Raw genomic sequence first — 20956 nt, forward strand, 5'->3', positions numbered from 1 at the left:
CCTTGGGGGACACAGCACCCACCCATTCTTGTTTTTTCTTTGCACGGTTTCCGAGTTTGTTTTACCCGTTGGGTAGTTGGCTTGTTGGTTCCGCTTTTGGACTTTGCCTTTTCTCACTGCTTGGACACGCAACTGGCAGTCTCTCTCTCCAGGCTGAGGGTATAGCTGTGGAGGAGGGGCTTAACAGTTTTCACTTAGTGTCACGCCTCCTAGGGAGATGAGCTATACCAAGGTCTTCTGTGTCCCCCAAGGAAAGAGCGAGAAAGATTTTACTGGTAAGTAATACAAAAATCTCGTGTTTTTTTTTCTTACAAAGTCTCCTATTCCGCTAACTTGTGTCAAAAAATAAAATCTCACATGAACTCACCATACCCCTCACGGAATCCAAATGCGTAACATTTTTTAGACATTTATATTCCAGACTTCTTCTCACGCTTTAGGGCCCCTAAAATGCCAGGGCAGTATAAATACCCCACATGTGACCCCATTTCGGAAAGAAGACACCCCAAGGTATTCTGTGAGGGGCATATTGAGTCCATGAAAGATTGACATTTTTGTCCCAAGTTAGCGGAAAGGGAGACTTTGTGAGAAAAAAAATAATAAAAAATCAATTTCCGCTAACTTGTGCCAAAAAAAAATTATTTCTATGAACTCGCCATGCCCCTCATTGAATACATTGGGGTGTCTTCTTTCCAAAATGGGGTCACATGTGGGGTATTTATACTGCCCTGGCTTTTTAGGGGCCCAAAGCATGAGAAGAAGTCTGGGATCCAAATGTCTAAAAATTCCCTCCTAAAAGGAATTTGGGCCCCTTGCGCATCTAGGCTGCAAAAAAGTGTCGCACATGTGGTATCGCCGTACTCAGGAGAAGTTGGGCAATGTGTTTTGGGGTGTCATTTTACATATACCCATGCTGGGTGAGAGAAATATCTTGGTCAAATGCCAACTTTGTATAAAAAAAAAATGGGAAATGTTGTCTTTTGCCAAGATATTTCTCTCACCCAGCATGGGTATATGTAAAATGACACCCCAAAACACATTCCCCAACTTCTCCTGAGTACGGCGATACCACATGTGTGAAACTTTATTGCAGCCTAGGTGGGCAAAGGGGCTCACATTCCAAAGAGCACCTTTCGGATTTCACCGGTCATTTTTTGCAGATTTTGATTTCAAACTTCTTCTCACGCATCTGGGCCCCTAAAATGCCAGGGCAGTATAACTACCCCACAAGTGACCCCATTTTGGAAAGAAGACACCCCAAGGTATTTTGTGATGGGCATAGTGAGTTCATGGAAGTTTTTATTTTTTGTCACAAGTTAGTGGAATATGAGACTTTGTAAGAAAAAAATAAAATAAAAAATCATCATTTTCCGCTAACTTGTGACAAAAAATAAAAAGTTCTATGAACTCACTATGCCCATCAGCGAATACCTTAGGGTGTCTACTTTCCGAAATGGGGTCATTTGTGGGGTTTTCTACTGTCTGGGCATTGTAGAACCTCAGGAAACATGACAGGTGCTCAGGAATTGAGAGCTGCTTCAAAAAGCGGAAATTCAAATTTTTGTACCATAGTTAGTAAACGCTAAAACTTTTACCCAAACCATTTTTTTTTTAACCCAAACATTTTTTTTTTTTATCAAAGACATGTAGAACAATAAATCTAGCGAAAAATGTATATATGGATGTCGTTTTTTTTTTGTTGCAAAATTGTACAACTGAAAGTGAAAAATTTCATTTTTTTTTTGCAAAAAAAAATCGTTAAATTTCGATTAATAACAAAAAAAAGTAAAAATGTCAGCAGCAATGAAATACCACCAAATGAAAGCTCTATTAGTGAGAAGAAAAGGAGGTAAAATTCATTTGGGTGGTAAGTTGCATGACCAAGCAATAAACGGTGAAAGTAGTGTAGTGCAGAATTGTAAAAAGTGGCCTGGTCATTAAGGGGGTTTCAGCTAGCGGGGTTGAAGTGGTTAAGGACAATCATGACAAGAACTGGCCAGTGTGAATGTAAGAAAAGATCAAAGTTAAAACAGTTGTTATAGTATAGATCAGGCATGCTCAACCTGCGGCCCTCCAGCTGTTGCAAAACTACAATTCCCAGCATGCCCGAACAGCCTACAGCTATCAGCCCACAGCAGGGCATTGTGGGAGTTGTAGTTTTACAACAGCTGGAGGGCCGCAGGTTGAGCATGCCTGGTATAGATCTTCTGTGGTGGTTGTTAGGCCAACATGGTGGTGAAGCTTTGAGGTCCTGGATTTCTGCATTGTCTGTATCTTCATGTGTTTGCTTAGGTTTCCTCTAGGTATTTTAGTTTCCTCCCAAAACACACTCTTATTTGGCTTTCTGTGAAATTTACTGTGATGGAGAGGAGATATTAGATTGTGAGCTTCACATCAGGGATTGGTGTGAATAATGACAACCTTTGGACAGCAATGCAGAATATGTTAGTGCTGCAACTGCACATAAATGTGAATAAATGAAAGGTTTATTTTGTACAGTATACAGGTAAGAAAGGGTTCAAGATGTACTATTAGAATGTTATGTACATAAGCTCTTACCATGTATCTTAGTGGGTTTTAGCTGCACGTTTTTGAATTTGTGCCTGCACATTGATCTCTACTTGTGGACTCGCCTTTATACACACCAGAGGTGTCTGTCCATGGCTTATTCCCCTTTCCCAAATCGGAACAGAGCTGTCATCTAACACATGTGGCCATAACCACATAGTTGATAACCAGCAATAGATAAATCAATGAAAAACATGTTTTGTGTGATCTAATGGAAATGAATGAAACTATTTCAGCTGCAAGAGAAGTTTGCACATCTAAAGAAAATTCACCATGATGAGAACAAAAAGCTGGAAGATAGGAGGAAGGAGTTAGAAGAAGAGATGAATGCATTCAACAGACGGAAAATAGCAGTGGAGTCCTTGCAGTCACAGTCATTCCAAGCGACTTCTCAACAGCCTTTAAAGAAAGACAAGAAAAAGTAAGTGCTTATAATCTCCTTCTAGCCCCTTGTTGGCTTCTATTTCTGTTCTTTATACTGATACTTCCACCTATTTGAGGGTTCAGATTGCTCAGCTTTGTGCTATACTAAAAATACAGGTTCTAGCTGCTAGAATTCTGGAGAAGGGTTGGAGTTATTCTGTATCGTCGGAAATTTTTTATCCCCCCCCCCCCCCCCCCTCTAAAATGAGGAAAATTGGTTTCTACCTCAGGAGTTTTTTTTTTTTTTTGTTTTTTTTTTTTTTTTGTTTTTTTTTTTTTTCCCCCTTCCATTGGAACAACTTTGCAGAACGTTTATTGGATAACTGCCTATTTTCAGCCTTACAAACTATGGGGGCCGTTTACGAAGCTGAAATCCGCCTAAATAAGGAGTATTTGTGGTGCAGATGGTGGCGCAACAGTTAGATGCACCGCAACCTGCGACCTTTCTCTGCTTACGCCAGGTCTAAAATTATGGGCGTGGTATGAGCTGGCAAGCCAGTCTCGTTCATGATTTTGTACATCTGTTTTAGGCATATAAAAATGGTCTAAATGTAAGACTGCTCTGAAGCTGTCTCACATTTAGAACTGGTGCTGGATGCGCTGACGTTATGGAGAGGACTGCATCCATCCATTGGATAGCATCTGTGATAGTTATTGCAGTTGAGCTCCATTCACTGAGGTGTGCCTGATAAATGGGACATCACTGGCTGGCTGATGGTGTCGTCAAACTGCTGATCAGTTGACCTGATAGCTGTTCTAGGGCTTGGTGGGGTTTTGAATGTTTGTTTTTACCCAAAGTGTCTAAAAGAACACTGATTTGGGGAATGAACTCTGTTATCAGCTGTGCAGGGGCAGCAGGGAATTTTGTGCCTGGTCTGAAGGAAACTGTTCTGATTTCATTAAAATCCTAAGTACAGGGCCTTCTAAAAAAAAAAAATAGCATATTGTGATAAAGTTCATAATTTTCTGTAATGTACTGATAAACATTAGACTTTCATATATTTTAGATTCATTACACACCAACTGAAGTAGTTCAAGCCTTTTATTGTTTTAATATTGATGATTTTGGCATACAGCTCATGAAAACCCCAAATTCCTATCTAAAAAAATTAGCATATTTCATCCGACCAATAAAAGAAAAGTGTTTTTAATACAAAAAAAGTCAACCTTAGAATAATTATGTTCAGTTATGCACTCAATACTTGGTCGGGAATCCTTTTGCAGAAATGACTGCTTCAATGCGGCGTGGCATGGAGGCCATCAGCCTGTGGCACTGCTGAGGTGTTATGGAGGCCCAGGATGCTTCGATAGCGGCCTTAAGCTCATCCAGAGTGTTGGGTCTTGCGTCTCTCAACTTTCTCTTCCCAATATCCCACAGATTCTCTGTGGGGTTCAGGTCAGGTGAGTTGGCAGGCCAATTGAGAACAGTAATACCATGGTCAGTAAACCATTTACCAGTGGTTTTGGCACTGTGAGCAGGTGCCAGGTCGAGCTGAAAAAAATCTTCATCTCCATACAGCTTTTCGGCAGATGGAAGCATGAAGTGCTCCAAAATCTCCTGATAGCTAGCTGCATTGACCCTGCCCTTGATAAAACACAGTGGACCAACACCAGCAGCTGACATGGCACCCCAGACCATCACTGACTGTGGGTACTTGACACTGGACTTTAGGCATGTTGGCATTTCCCTCTCCCCAGTCTTCCTCCAGACTCTGGCAGCTTGATTTCCGAATGACATGCAAAATTTGCTTTCATCCGAAAAAAGTATTTTGGGCCACTGAGCAGCAGTCCAGTGCTGCTTCTCTGTAGCCCAGGTCAGGCGCTTCTGCCGCTGTTTCTGGTTCAAAAGTGGCTTGACCTGGGGAATGCGGCAACTGTAGCCCATTTCCTGCACACGCCTGTACACGGTGGCTCTGGATGTTTCTACTCCAGACTCAGTCCTCTGCTTCCGCAGGTCCCCCAAGGTCTGGAATCGGTCCTTCTCCACAATCTTCCTCAGGGTCCGGTCACCTCTTCTCGTTGTGCAGCGTTTTCTGCCACACTTTTTCCTTTAAATCACAGAAGAAATGCACCAAACGGATATGCCACTGACTATACTGGCTAGTCATAAATGCAGATATTAAAAGCTGAGACTTTTGCCAATATATTCCTGTCAGGAAGATATCGGAGCCCACATGCACCACGTCACGGTTCTCAGCATGGCAAGGGGTCCTACCACTAAGCTACCTATGGTGTGAACAAGGTCTGAAGGTGATGTAATCCAGCTCACAGCCAAGCTTCCACACAACCGCCCAGCAGGACAACTAGTGCAATGTGAACAAAGCCAGACTGTAAGCCACACCCATATCAGACCATGTGATGGAGGTTACCAGGTGCAAAGGAGAGTGTTTGAATGCCAGGTAAAGGCACATACACTACATATAAAACAAGACAAAAACACAGAAATATAGTGGCAAATCTGGGGGAGCTGCTCAACCCCTAACACTGTGGCGTGTTTTTCATTGGGGGAGCAGCCCCACCGCATGTGGACCGCAGCAAACGACTATCCCCAGCATATGGGCTCCGATATCTTCCTGACAGGAATATATTGGCAAAAGTCTCAGCTTTTAATATCTGCATTTATGACTAGCCAGTATAGTCAGTGGCATATCCGTTTGGTGCATTTCTTCTGTGATTTAAAGGAAAAAGTGTGGTAGAAAACGCTGCACAACGAGAAGAGGTGACCGGACCCTGAGGAAGATTGTGGAGAAGGACCGATTCCAGACCTTGGGGGACCTGCGGAAGCAGTGGACTGAGTCTGGAGTAGAAACATCCAGAGCCACCGTGTACAGGAGTGTGCAGGAAATGCCGCATTCCCCAGGTCAAGCCACTTTTGAACCAGAAACAGCGGCAGAAGCGCCTGACCTGGGCTACAGAGAAGCAGCACTGGACTGCTGCTCAGTGGCCCAAAATACTTTTTTCGGATGAAAGCAAATTTTGCATGTCATTCGGAAATCAAGCTGCCAGAGTCTGGAGGAAGACTGGGGAGAGGAAAATGCCTGAAGTCCAGTGTCAAGTACCCACAGTCAGTGATGGTCTGGGGTGCCATGTCAGCTGCTGGTGTTGGTCCACTGTGTTTTATCAAGGGCAGGGTCAATGCAGCTAGCTAGCTATCAGGAGATTTTGGAGCACTTCATGCTTCCATCTGCCGAAAAGCTGTATGGAGATGAAGATTTTTTTCAGCTCGACCTGGCACCTGCTCACAGTGCCAAAACCACTGGTAAATGGTTTACTGACCATGGTATTACTGTTCTCAATTGGCCTGCCAACTCTCCTGACCTGAACCCCACAGAGAATCTGTGGGATATTGGGAAGAGAAAGTTGAGAGACGCAAGACCCAACACTCTGGATGAGCTTAAGGCCGCTATCGAAACATCCTGGGCCTCCATAAACACCTCAGCAGTGCCACAGGCTGATTGCCTCCATGCCACGCCGCATTGAAGCAGTCATTTCTGCAAAAGGATTCCCGACCAAGTATTGAGTGCATAACTGAACATAATTATTTGAAGGTTGACTTTTTTTGTATTAAAAACACTTTTCTTTTATTGGTCGGATGAAATATGCAAATTGTTTTTAGATAGGAATTTGGGGTTTTAATGAGCTGTATGCCAAAATCATCAATATTAAAACAATAAAAGGCTTGAACTACTTCAGTTGTGTGTAATGAATCTAAAATATATGAAAGTCTAATGTTTATCAGTACATTACAGAAAATAATGAACTTTATCACAATATGCAAAATTTTTTTAGAAGGACCTGTAGGCTTCGACCAACTATCGGATTTACCGATAATGCATCCAGCGCTGCTCGCTTATGAGAAAACATGGTGCTTAGGGCGTGCTGCCGTGATCAGTGGCCAGAGTCAGTGGAGAAGGAGAGAGGGAATTCCTCCCTCCTATGACGCGGCCGCCGCAGAGCCCAATAAAATGAGTGGGCTCTGAAGCTGCCCGCACTACTGCCACCAATGAATGTCTGGCTAATTTTAAGGCCGGAGGAGGGACAGAGGATGGTTTACCGCTGCACCGTTTCAGCTAGTGGGCTCGGGGAACGGCAGCAGTCTCCTCCTCCTGAGTGTCCTCCCCAGAGTCAAGCAGCCAGCATAGCAGGTGCCTGGCTACTGTGCCACCAATGATAATTTTAATACAAATACAGGAGGCGTGTGCCGGCTGTACCCGCCTCCTGTATCTATATTAAAGGTTAATTATCATTGGTGTCCCCCGCCCCCGTGTTAGTCATTGGTGGTCGTGGCCACAGGGTCGTCGTCCCCCCAACCTAAGTAATTTCATTGGTGGCAGTGGCAGTTCTGATCGGCGCCCCAGCAGTGTAATCCTGGGGCTCCGACCAGTTACCATGACAGCCAGGACGCTACTGAAGCCCTGGCTGCCATGGTGAGCTCCCTGCTCCTGTGTGTACTATACACAGGGCAGCAGGGAGAGTGTGAAGTCCTATCCACCCTAATAGAGCTCTATTAGGGTGAATAGGGAATATTGGTATAATTTATTGCCTATCGGCCTGAAAGTACACAGGTTATCGGTATCGGCTCTAAAAAAAAAATCTATATCGGTCGATCCCTAATCCTAAGAATGGTTAGACTTCAGATTTAATTGGGCAGGATGGTATTTTGTTACTTGTAATGATGAGCTGTACTTTAGGTATACGTTTTTTTTTGTCTATAAGACTCACTTTTTTTAGCAGTAAAAAAAATCTAGTTTAATAGTGCCTGCATGTTAGTCTGCAGTCAGGGTGCTCCAGTAGTGCAAGACCCCCTGACTGCTTCCTATAATTAAGCACTACGACACATAAAGTCCAAAGGTTGTGAGCAGCACAGCAAAAAAGTAGAAGGCAGGTGCCAGCGGTTATGAGGGCTATTCAATCCCCAAAATACAAAGTCAAAAATTACCACGGCACTTCCAAAAAGTAAGGTAATCTTCTTACCGGTGACTGCATTTATGAGTTATAACCTCCTTTCTGATTCTCAGCTGTGTCATGTGACCAGCACTCTGATCTCCAACTGACACAGGAATTTACTTCTCTATTCATTCCTATGAGACTGACTTTGAGGCTCCCATAGGAATACATAGAGAAACTGGCTTCCTGTCCGTCCACACATGGACACAATTTAGTTGATTACATGACACAACGGAGGATCAAAAGGGAGATTTATAACTCACAAATACAGCTTCTGGTAAGAAGATCACCTTCGCAACAATTTACATCATGTACCTTTCAAACAGATCTGAGAATAAAAAATGTTTTGTGGGAGTGCTTCTTTAACCCCTTCAGGACACAGAGATTTTAAAATTTTTGTGTTTTCGTTTTTCACTCCCCACCAACCCATAGTCCTAACAGTTGGGGTTCCCAATGGGGTAGAATTGGGGGGAAAAACACAATTCTTATTTTATTTTTTTTATTTTACACTATACAGTAAAATTGACCTGTTATCTTTATTCTCCAGGTCAGTACAGCTACAACGATACCACACTTGTATAATTTTTCTTGCGCTTTAATACTGAAAATTTTATTTTTTTTTAGTTATTTTTCAGTTATACCAATTTGAAGTGTGTGCGACTTTTTGATCACTTTTTATAAAAAAAAAAATTTATTTGGTAGTTGGTGACAAAAAATTGCAAATTGGCTGCTTTTATTTTTTTCCCATTACGCCATTTGCCGTATGCCATTAATATTGTTATATTTTAATTGTATGTGCATTTTCGCACACGACAATGCCCATGATGTTTATTTTTTATTGGTTAATTTTTATTTTTAGGAAAGGGGGGTGATTTGTACTTTTTACAAAAAAAAACAAAAAACAAAACTTGAGGCTTCGGGGTATTTCAACGATGTAACAGGTTCCCCAATCTTAGGCCTCATACACACAAGGTCCTTAAGGGGTTAATGCTCCAGCAGAGTTCTCATATAGAGCTTTGCTCAGTCGTTGAGCTTCTGTGCGCTCTTCCTGTCATCAGTGCAGGTAGGAGAGGAGGCTGAAAGATCATTCAGCTCATGGAGAGGACTGTGATTAACACCTCCCCTCTCCATGCTGAAGGTCGCCAGACAACAAATACATGAAAGCTCTGACCGATGTGTCTAAAGGACATTTCATGTCACCAGTGGGAGGAGTCGGAGCAGTAAGAAGCAAGGGGACCACATAGCACTGTACTATGTACTAGGGCTGCAGCTATCGACTATTTTTGTAATCGAGTATTCTATCGATTAATCGAGTACTCGAATAACAAAAAACGAATTAAAAGAACGTTTTTCTTTATTCAAACCAGGGTGAATTTGATTTAAATCGAACCGATTTAAATCACTAGTCAGTAAGGCTTGATTTAAATCATAGTTTTTTACATAAAGATTCATATTTGGACAATTTTTCTGTTGTACTTAGGAAGGAGAAAAATAATCATTACCTTAACAATTTAAATAGGATTTATTCAACTGAAACAATAACATTACAGCTTGTTATTTGCTTAACCCCTTAAGGACCGGGCTCATTTTCACCTTAAGGACCAGGCCATTTTTTGCAAATCTGACCAGTGTCACTTTAAGTGGTGATAACTTTAAAACGCTTTGACTTATCCAGGCCATTCTGAGATTGTTTTTTCGTCACATATTGTACTTCATGATACTAGTAAAAAAAAGTCAAAAAAATTAATTTTTTTGCATAATAAAATACCTAATTTACCAAAAATTTGGAAAAATTAGCAAATTTCAAAGTTTCAGTTTCTCTACTTCTGTAATACATAGTAATACCCCAAAAAATTGTGATGACTTAACATTCCCCATATGTCTACTTCATGTTTGAATTATTTTGGGAATGATATTTTATTTTTTGGGGATGTTACAAGGCTTAGAAGTTTAGAAGCAAATCTTGAAATTTTTCAGAAATTTACAAAAACCCAATTTTTAGGGACCACTACAGCTCTGAAGTCACTTTGCGAGGCTTACATAATAGAAACCGCCCAAAAATGACCCCATTCTATAAACTACACCCCTCAAGGTATTCAAAACTGATTTTACAAACTCCGTTAACCCTTTAGGTGTTGCACAAGAGTTATTGGCTAATGGGGATGAAATTTGAGAATTTCATTTTTTTGCCTAATTTTCCATTTTAACCCATTTTTTCCACTAACAAAGCAAGGGTTAACAGCCAAACAAGACTGTATCTTTATTGCCCTGACTCTGCTGTTTACAGAAACACCCCATATGTGGCCATAAACTACTGTACGGCCACACAGCGGGGCGTAGAGTGAAAGGTGCGCCGTATGGTTTTTGGAAGCCAGATTTTGCTGGACAGTTTTTTTTGACACCATGTCCCATTTGAAGCCCCCTGATGCACCCCTAGAGTAGAAACTCCATAAAAGTGACCCCATCTAAGAAACTACACCCCTCAAGGTATTCAAAACTGATTTTACAAACTCCGTTAACCCTTTAGGTGTTGCACAAGAGTTATTGGCAAATGGGGATGAAATTTGAGAATTTCATTTTTTTGCCTAATTTTCCATTTTAACCCATTTTTTCCACTAACAAAGCAAGGGTTAACAGCCAAACAAGACTGTATCTTTATTGCCCTGACTCTACTGTTTACAGAAACACCCCATATGTGGCCATAAACTACTGTACGGCCACACAGCGGGGCGTAGAGTGAAAGGTGCGCCGTATGGTTTTTGGAAGCCAGATTGTGCTGGACAGTTTTTTTGACACCATGTCCCATTTGAAGCCCCCCTGATGCACCCCTAGAGTAGAAACTCCATAAAAGTGACCCCATCTAAGAAACTACACCCCTCAAGGTATTCAAAACTGATTTTACAAACTTTGTTAACCCTTTAGGTGTTGCACAAGATTCAATGGAAAATAGAGATATAATTTCAAAATTTCACTTTTTTGGCAGATTTTCCATTTTAATATTTTTTTTCCAGTAACAAAGCAAGGGTTAACAGCCAAACAAAACTCATTATTTATGGCCCTGATTCTGTAGTTTACAGAAACACCCCATATGTGGTCCTAAACTACTGTACGGGCACACGGCAGGGTGCAGAAGAAAAGGAATGCCATACGGTTTTTGGAAGGCAGATTTTGCTGGACTGGTTTTTTGACACCATGTCCCATTTGAAGCCCCCCCTGATGCACCCCTAGAGTAGAAACTCCAAAAAAAGTGACCCCATTTTAGAAAGTACGGAATAGGGTGGCAGTATTGTTGGTACTAGTTTAGGGTACATATGATTTTTGGTTGCTCTATATTACACTTTTTGTGCGGCAAGGTAACAAGAAATAGCTTTTTTGGCATGTAAATAACAAAAAAAAAAAACAACATTCATCTGACAGGTTAGATCACGTGGTAATTTTATAGAGCAGGTTGTCACGGACGCGGCGATACCTAATATGTATACAATTTTTTTTATTTATGTAAGTTTTATACAATAACTTCATTTTGAAAACCAAAAAATTGTTTAGTGTCTCCATAGTCTAAGAGCCATAGTTTTTTCAGTTTTTGGGTGATTATCTTGAGTAGGGTCAAATTTTTTGCGGGGTGAGATGACAGTTTGATTGGCACTATTTTGGGGTGCATATGACTTTTTGATCGCTTGCTATTACACTTTTTGTGACGTAAGATGGCAAAAAATTGCTTTTTTTACACAGTTTTTTTTTTTTTTTTTTTACGGTTGTCACCTGAGGGGTTAGGTCATGTGATATTTATATAGAGCCGGTCGATACGGACGCGGCGATACCTAATATGTATACTTTATTTTTATTTATGTACATTTTACACAATGATTTTATTTTTGAAACCAAAAAAAATCATGTTTTAGTGTTTCCATAGTCTAAGAGCCATAGTTTTTTCAGTTTTTGGGCGATTATCTTGAGTAGGGTCTCATTTTTTGCGGGATGAGATGACTGTTTGATTGGTACTATTTTGGCGTACATGCGACTTTTTTGATCACTTTTATTACCTTTTTTGGGAAGTAAGGTGGGCAAAATTTCAATTTTCTCATAGTTTTTATTTTTTTATTTTTATGGCGTTCACTGTGCGGGGAAAGTAACATGACCATTTTATAGATCAGGTCGTTACGGACGCGGCGATACCTAATATGTGTAGTGTATTTTATTTTTTTAATTTTTATTCAGTGATAAATGTTTTTTTTTTTTATCTTAACTTTTTTCACTTTTTATTTGATTTTTTTGACCCAGACCCACTTGGTTCTTGAAGATCCAGTGGGTCTGATGTCTGTAAAATACAGAACAGAACCTATATAGGTTTCTGCACTGTATTTTACTTACACTGAACAGGTCTATGCTTTCAGCACAGATCTGTTCAGCACCATGGACAGCAGGACGCCTGATCAGGCGTCCTGTTGCCATGGGAACCTTCCCCGTCTGCTCAGTTATGGTCAGAACTTCGCAGACGGGGAAGGGTAAGGACGGGGTTCTGGGGGGGCTGTCTGGGGGCTCTCTCCTTCTCCCATCGGGGGGCTGCAAAGGCACAGCAGCCCCCCGATCGGAGAGGGAGGGAGCTCCCTCTTACTGTTAACCTTTTCCATACAGCGGTCCGTACGGACCGCTGTATGGAAAGGGTTAAACGGCTGACATCGCATCAACGATGTCAGCCGTTTATACCAGGGTGCCAGCAATGTGCTGGCACCCTGGTATACCCACTGTACACCAACGATTATGCAATGGGAGGCGGGCGGGGGATCGCGATCCCGCCTGCCGCACCGCCCGCCTCCCGCAACGCCCCCACTGCATGCGACACCCCCCCTGCACCACCCGCCGCCATCAAATCGTGCAGGGGTGCAGGGGGGGGTTAACAATATTGATTTCGGGCACTCTGAAGTTTCTGATCCCCGCGGTCAGGGACCGCGGGGATCAGAAACGGCAAAAAGCGCAGCAAACCGCAGGTCTGAATTGACCTGCGGTTTTCTGCGATCGCCGATACGGGGGGTCAAATGACCCCCCCCTGCGTTGTTACGGGATGCCGGCTGAATGATTTCAGCCGAAATCCCGTTCCGATTAACCCCAGCGGCGCCGGAATTAAGATTTTAAGTTAGGACGTACCGGTACGCCCTTGGTCCTTAAGGACTCGGGAAATAGGGCGTACCGGTACGCCCTATGTCCTTAAGGGGTTAAACATCCATGTTTGTTGCAGTGTTTGCATTTTGCACGCATGCCTGCCTTACCGATGGGTAAAGGAACTTCATTAAAATATTGCCAAACTGGGTCTCTTTTACGGCCTGCTGCCATTATAGTTTTTTTTCCTCCAAGGAAAGAATGTGATAAACCTCAGGTCATACACATAAAAAGATCCAAAGACTTGTCTGTCTGTGGCTGTGCAGTACTGTGCTCAGAATGTTTCGCTTTCATTTTGTAGTACTCCTTGTCTGCTTGCCTTTTCCTCCTTACACTTAGTTTCACTTTCTTCTTGTGCAGATCTATTCCACTCCAAACAATCAGAAAAATATTTTTTATATTCTATTCACTGAACTTTAAACTTTGCACTGAAGGGGTTGATTCTGTGTTTATAGGTTTGTAGAAGTTGGATTAAGATCTTTTTCTCAACTCTTCATGTTATAAATTCAGTTTTGAGAACTCCAAAATTAAACCAAGCATCTGTGATAATATCTTGTAGGCAGAGAAACTACCCAGTAATCTTACAAAAACCTCTGGAAGAGCATGACATTGTGAATGGATTAATGGAATTTAACAAAAAATTAAACATATACAGTCTTATTCTACATAATTAAAAAAGTAATCTTCATTTCATAATGAAATAACCTTTGGATGGTAATATATTTTCCTCAAAAATCATTTTATATAAAAAAAATCTGATTTTAAATAAAAATTTTATTTTTTATCCACCCTGATTAAAACTCATCAGCCGCCCTCTAGTGCCATCAGCTGCCCCACCCCCTAGTGCCATCAGCTGAGTGCCACTAGGGGGTGCTGATTGATTTGCTATGGGCAAATAAGCCAGTTTTCCTTTTCACTGGTTTTATAAATCTCCCCCACAAAATTTCTGGAGTCTCTATTCTCATTACAACTAATTAAATGAGAAAATCCATGTAATATGAATGCATTGTCCGTCTATGGAAAGTAGACTGTATGGCCAGGATCCGCTACTAGAACAGTTTTAGGCCTCATGTACACAACCATAGGCTGTCTTTGCTCGTATTGCGGCCCGCCAACGGCTGGTCTGTAATACACGAGCACTGACCGTGTACGCTTCATATTATGGATGTGGACCCATTGACTTGAATCCACAATCTGCCAGATATGTTGCAGAGCATAGGCATGGAACAGAAGCCCGCGGAAACACTACGGAGCTCATATCTGGGCTTTCTGCCCATGCCTCTGCACCGCCCAAAAAATAGTGCATGTTCTATTTTTTTGCGATGCGAACGGATCGCAGACCCGTTCAAGGGAAAGTGTCCACGTACTTAGATGGGAGGCACATTGACAGTGTACGTGTATTGCGGACTGCTATTTGCGGTCTGCATCATGGGCACTGACTTCCTACATCCATGTGCATGAGGCTTTTATCATGTTTAAAGTTAATTACTCACCTTTTCAAGATCCATGCTAGATGTCAGTGAATGTAAACATGTTTTATGACATTTAGAAGCAGAATGCCTGCCATGATGATGCCTATTGTACTGTATCTTATTACATGTATGAGAGTTCCGTCCTGTAACAAGCCATGCATTCAGACTGCAAGCAGAAATCCTAGAGATGATAGGAAGTTGGCAAACTTTTCATTATATTCTGATTTGGCTACAACTAATAAATGTGGGGTACCCATGAACAGGAAGATGGGAGCACACCGTTGTCCTTTTTTGATTTGTGTTCAGTTCTTATCTTTTCTTAAGTATTCTTAGTTTCTTTTGCTTTTATTTTTTTTTTCAGTTAAGATGCACAGACTTATATGTCAAGATTGGACTTACAGGTTCATGTCATTACTTTGCATGAATTCTCACCACCATCCATCCTAACATTGTATGAATGGACCAAAGCATACAGACCACCTGGACACTGCAGAGTTTACAACGTACCCAGTAATAGTAATATGTGCAGGAATAATGTGAGTCCTATTCAGTTTAGAAGCTTGAAGATATCTAATTTTCTATGCAACACAGAATGTGTATTTAAAGCTCTTCCTAATACATTTAATATTGACATCCTTAATATTTTATTCTCCTAATTATTGACTGATGACAGATTTGCTATTGTTTTTGCTTTTCTGAAAAAGCCTAAGAAGGAACATTTGAGTCTAAATCTAGAATTCTGGTAGTGTTTGGTACAACTGATAGGTAGTTTACTCTAAAAAGTGGTTCCTCCTAGTCTTATTAATGGGGCTGTGGTATCCATAACAGACCGTTGTAGAACATGAAAATGGTTGTATTACATGAAAATACTGATGCAGTTAATTTGAAAGTTAAAGTGGTTTTCTAGTAGTGAATTTGTTAGAAAAAAAGGCTTATTCGCTTCACAAATTCTTCAACGTGGCTCTAGTCCTCGCTGTTCTCCACTTTCCTGTCCTGACTCGACACAGGTCATGTCTCGGAATACCCGATGGTTACTGCTGCGGAATCACAGGCCATTTCCTGTGTTTCGAACCAGGATCGGGAAGCTGAGAGCAGCAGGAACCAGAGCAGCATCAAAACCAGAAGTGTTGAGGGATTGGTGACTGTTCCTTCTGGAAATCTGTAATATTGTTTTGTAGTTTTTAACACAGGGTAAATGTTTCACCATTGCCATCTTTTCATGTGACAAGATGGATAATTCTTATTCGTATTATATATATATTTTTTAAACTTTTTCTCAAAGATTAATCATTTTAATGGATTTTCCTTATTGACAGGAGGTATAATTAACTATTATGACACAAACTTGTTTATTTCCTTATAATATTTTTGTTATTTTAAAAGGGTTTTCTGGCGAAACGTATTGATGGGCTATTTTTTAAATATTGTGTGATCACTGGGGTTAAGACCCCCTGGGACCTCCAGTGATCACACAACATAAAAGGGAGTGTCACGGTCCCCTCATTGTTTCTCCAAGCACAGCGTCTTGGCCTCACCAGTGGCTGTGCTTTGTACTGCAACGGTTTATCTTTTGGGGACCCTGGGTCACCCATAGTGATCACAGATTGATGGCCTATGATTCTTCCACCCACCCCAGGAAAACCTATTGAATAAAGTAGACAATCTAAATAATAAATCAGGTGCAATGTACAGAACTGTCAAGATATTTTGTTCTATATGCTTCTATACATCAATTGTATAAAATATTTAAGCTCTTAGTGAATAAAATAATCCTGTATAACTTTAGATTTATATATTTTGGCTGACAATTTAGTAGTTTGTGATATACATATTTCCATGGAGCAAGTTGGTAACAGTGCTCGTCATGTGACTTTTTTTTTTAAGCAGGGGAATGTTTTTCATACTTTTTGTACCCAGCGCACACTCCAGAGTTGGGATTAATATTTTTTTTGTAAAGCTTATAGTTCTTTACATGACAAGGTTTTTATTTTTACTGCTAATATTTTTTTATACCATATTTTACCTTTTGTAAATATTTACATGGAAGGCAGCTAAATTTACAAGTCAGTGACATCAGGTAGAAGATAAAAAGGCTAACCCTGTGTACCATCTTTAACCTCGGAATAAAAATAGTTTGGTTAATTCCGCTCTCCTACTAGCACCCTGCATTCCAAGAACAAGGCCCAATTTACAAGTCAGTGTTTTGGTGAGTGTTTGATCAAGAATCAACATGATTGATCCCTTTTCTCTCTAAGGTAAAAAACAGCCAGTCGAGTAGTCTTCCAGTCGCCATACACACTAGCAGTTAGAGCCCACTTAAATTGAATACTGCAGGCTGTAAAATATATACACCTTTTGTTTTTGCACTTGTACTGTAGCGGACTATCCTGCTGCATCTGGCAAGGATCCAGGAGCACAATACTGCTGCCTGTGTCTCTTCCTGCCTCCTCCTCCCTTCTCTCCCTGCTGGAAGGATCAGGGAGGGGAAGTCAGGTCACACAGGCTGTACAGTATCAGGGTGTAGGCGTACACATAGCGGAGAGTGGAAATAACACGATTCTTAGTATCAATGACACTCAGCATAAGGGAGAAAAGGTCCTTTATGGGCGGTAGAAGGAGATAACAGACCTGGAATGAAACTGAGCTCATAGGGCTAGTGAGGGCGGCAGCATCCTGGACACATAGGCCTCAGGTCCAGCACTTATTACTGGGAGGGACACGCCCTTGAATGAATTAACGAAGATTGCAGGCTGAGACTTATTACAACGTTTTGTAACTCCTGGTAACCTCTAACATATGTAACAATATTTTAACAATATCTCAAGGGTATCTGTAGCCTTGAAAGGGACATTAAAAAAAATAGATAAAATAATGGTGTGCATTACTCTAGCTATCTCAATCAAAATTGCTGCTCTCCAATGTAATTTTCACTCTCTTCTGTAGCCTTACTCACCTCTCTTGTTCCTATACTTCCCATGGGCCTCCCATGAGTGCATTGCAGTCAGCTCTTGTTAACCCCTTCTGTCTTTCCTCCCTTGCGTATAAAATAGTCCCTCACAGATTCCAGTAATAAACAGTACTGGTATCTAATGCAATTTCCTCCTCCGCTACCTAGAGAGAGATACAGCGCTATATTTCTAGGAGTTTACAGGTAGTAATGAATAAATAAAAGGTGTCTGGGCCACCGCACTATGAGATAACTGTCAGCACTGAGCGGAGGGTGCAAGGAAGCAACTGGGTGTGTTAGTTTGTCACTAAAAGTAGGAGAAAGTGGACCAGAATTTCTGCCAGCAGGGGGCGCTACCAGAGAGGAAATTTTTTATTGCAACAAATTTATTTTTATTGTAATACAGTTTGTGGGATAACCCTTTTAGCATTGATGGGGAGGTCAAATGAATACTAGAGGGGCATCTATTAAAAAATAAAAATACACTTTTGGATTGGGCAGAAGATGATAAAGCAATTTGCTTTTTCTCAACTTAAGTGTTTCTCTGAGTTGGTGAGAAATGTGTCAGGTTTACGTCTTGAAAACAGAAATGGCAGTAGTTTTAAAGGGAGTTACCTCATTAAGTTTCTGGCAGTGATCTGTTGTACTCCAGAACAGCATTGTAATCATACTTGTATTAGCATTTGTGTGATTTGCTTGCGGCACAAAATTGTCTTTATTATGCAAACTCTGCTCCAAGTGCCCAATGGGCATTATCCATTCTGCATGTGCCCAAACCCTCAGATTCCCTTTAAGTGTTACATTATACATGGTGTCTTGTTTCTAAGGGGGTGAGCCATGTCCTTATACTTGTAATATAGCACAAGATAGTCATGGTGCCCCAGTGTAATTTACATGAAATATCCTACGTTCCTAACAACAGCTGTATCCTCACCTGTTTAGGAATTATAAGGTTTTGGACCACTGGGGTCTTGGGTTCAAACGAACCAAGGGAAGCATTTGTTAGCCCTGTGTTTAAATAGGTTTCCAACCCCACTTCAAAACCAGGATCAAGCGAAGATTATGTCCTTCTAGATTTATTTTATTTCACTAAATGTCTTAATATAAAACAAGCAATAAACTATGTACATCACTATCACTAAAAATATTGGCGTAAATTTAAGGAAATAAAAAATCCAAAGGGACATAATTTTTACATGATTCCAAAACCATACTGATAGATCACTTGGTCCAAGTTTTTTATGGAAGGTGGCGGACAAGAAATTTGGATTGTAAGTGACCATCTCTGTATAGCTCTGCAGAAGTTATGTAGATTTCAAACTCCTGCAGATTTTGACTTACTACTACTTATGGAGGCTTTCCCAAAATACCAGTAGGACATTTTCTAAAACCCTGATCAGTAGAGCACTGACAATCCCCAAAACAGGTCACCAAGCTAATATCAGTCATGAATATGGTTATAACAGCTAGTGACAGCACAGAAACACAATTCTAGTGAAAGCTTATAATTACTATGTAGTGTCCTCAGAGGGTTATTTGTCAGCTGATGTGTGCATGATATTGTCTTGCTATTTTAGAGCTGAGGGTTTATCTAAGGTTAGAATCTTATTGGTACTAACTTGACCTTATTTGAATATATTTATATTTTACGCACATATCTAATCTGTGTCATTTAAGGGTTTGTAAAATTTCACAGAGAAGACTGACTGCAGAAACTTTTTAACTAGAAAATGTCTAATTTGATTGACTTGATTCAGATGGCCATTCCATTTTCCGTTTGCAAAACACGGAAGTATCTGAATGTTCCTATGACGTCCCACTGCTTGTTTTCTTTCTTGAACCATTTATTTGAATTAATGAGTCTCGGATGGACAAAAATGGTGTCTATGTAAATAATGAAAATCCATCATCTAAATACAGCCCCCCAAAAAAAACATGGTTGATGGCTCTGATCGCTTTGCCACTGAACTGCCCTTCATATCAGATTGGATGAGGTCTTAATTTACAAATGGGTGCAGACATATTGTTGCTATGTTAACTGCAGTATCGCCTGAACTCCCTGCAGTTTTACTAAACAAAATGTAAGGTATTGTAGATTCCTATGCTGCTGTAAGTTCAGTTCCGTACATCTGCAATAGGGTCTGAGGTTTTCAACTGAAATAGTTTGCAGCAATATGCAAGAACACCTAATTCTGATACATCTCTGTTGTATATGCATTTTCCAAAGCAAAAAAGCTATGTGGAGGTAGAATTATGTAAATATACAGGGTTTTTTTTCAGATAAGATTTCTCTTCACCTGAGTATTTTCCTGCATATTGTCCCTGTAGCATACAAGGTACTTCACACCCAGTTTTTTATTTTGCCATTCACAGATTTTATGGTGCTGGATACATTGACAGCTTTCTTCTGTGTGTTCATTGACATGTATTTTATGTTATATAACATTGCTTTACTTACTTCACAGTGGCCAAAAAACATCACTTGTTAGAGAATGCATAAAGAATTTTTTAGAATTTTTTTTGCAGTTTTGACTTTATTTTTGGCGACTCACCTCTGTTTAGTTTGTACTTATTTCTTTTTATTAAATTTCACTTTTATTTTGCATTGTGTTTGTGTATTATTTATGTTCAATTTCATACACAGCCATTGCGTATCGATTACCTGTTCTCGGTTAACATAAATGAAAAGCATAAATGAAACCTCTCCTGGTTTCTGCATTGGAACTGAAGGGGAGTGAATATGTACCACTTCAAGCACTTTTCTCATCAAGGGAGTGGGGAGTCGTAACCACAATTTGAGGGAAATGGACGGGGGAAATTGATGCCCATTCACATCAATAAATGCCTGAAGCACCGTGAAAGAGGTGGAAACTGCAAAACTTAAGCAGAGTCTTAGAAAACCTCCCCTTTATTTGTGTAGGTATATTATTCCATACCAGGGCACTGACGCCACAGAAAGTGTTACCCAGCTTTCCTAGCTGCCTGATTTCCAACTTTTCTAATTGAGGAGGGAGCTGGATTACAAGTCTTGTCGAGCTATACACACTGTCCATATAATGTTACCCAGCTTTCCTAGAGTCCTAAAAGGCAAATCTGCCTAACTTTAGCACTATTTGGGAATAAGTATGGGGGATTTAGCTTTCCCAGAACCCTGAAAGGCAAAGATATGTACCTATTACACTTAATATTTAGCGGGCCCTATTAGGCCTCAGCTACACTGTGTGCCTTTTTTGTAGCAGGACTGATTTTAACTCTTGAACTACAGCTCCAGTCTAAATTCATGCACTTAGTTGAATGCAATCATGTGCTGCAAAAAGTCACAGTGCAGCTGAGGCCCTAAAGTTCCTTTTTATAATTTTTGGGCCAGCTTTCCCAGTACCCTGAATAACAAATCTGTCCAAATATTCTACAGTATTTGCCATTGGAATTCTTGCTCAGCTTA

The 20956-nt window shown here is 40.7% G+C and overlaps 1 protein-coding gene across 2 annotated transcripts in view; it reads left to right on the forward strand.

Moving 5' to 3' along the window:
• SEPTIN8 (septin 8) overlaps positions 1-20119 on the forward strand; it is a 98395-nt gene extending 78276 nt beyond the window's left edge. For both annotated transcript variants that reach the window (XM_044280820.1, XM_044280819.1), the window contains exons 9-10: positions 2805-2989; positions 14929-20119. In XM_044280820.1, the coding sequence (XP_044136755.1) occupies positions 2805-2989; positions 14929-14932 (189 nt within the window). In that variant the 3' untranslated portion in view covers positions 14933-20119. The remainder of the gene's footprint in view (positions 1-2804; positions 2990-14928) is intronic.
• The last annotated feature ends 837 nt before the right edge of the window (positions 20120-20956 follow it).

The sequence above is a fragment of the Bufo gargarizans genome, chromosome 2, assembly GCF_014858855.1.
Source record: "Bufo gargarizans isolate SCDJY-AF-19 chromosome 2, ASM1485885v1, whole genome shotgun sequence".
Taxonomy (NCBI): Eukaryota; Metazoa; Chordata; class Amphibia; order Anura; family Bufonidae; genus Bufo; species Bufo gargarizans.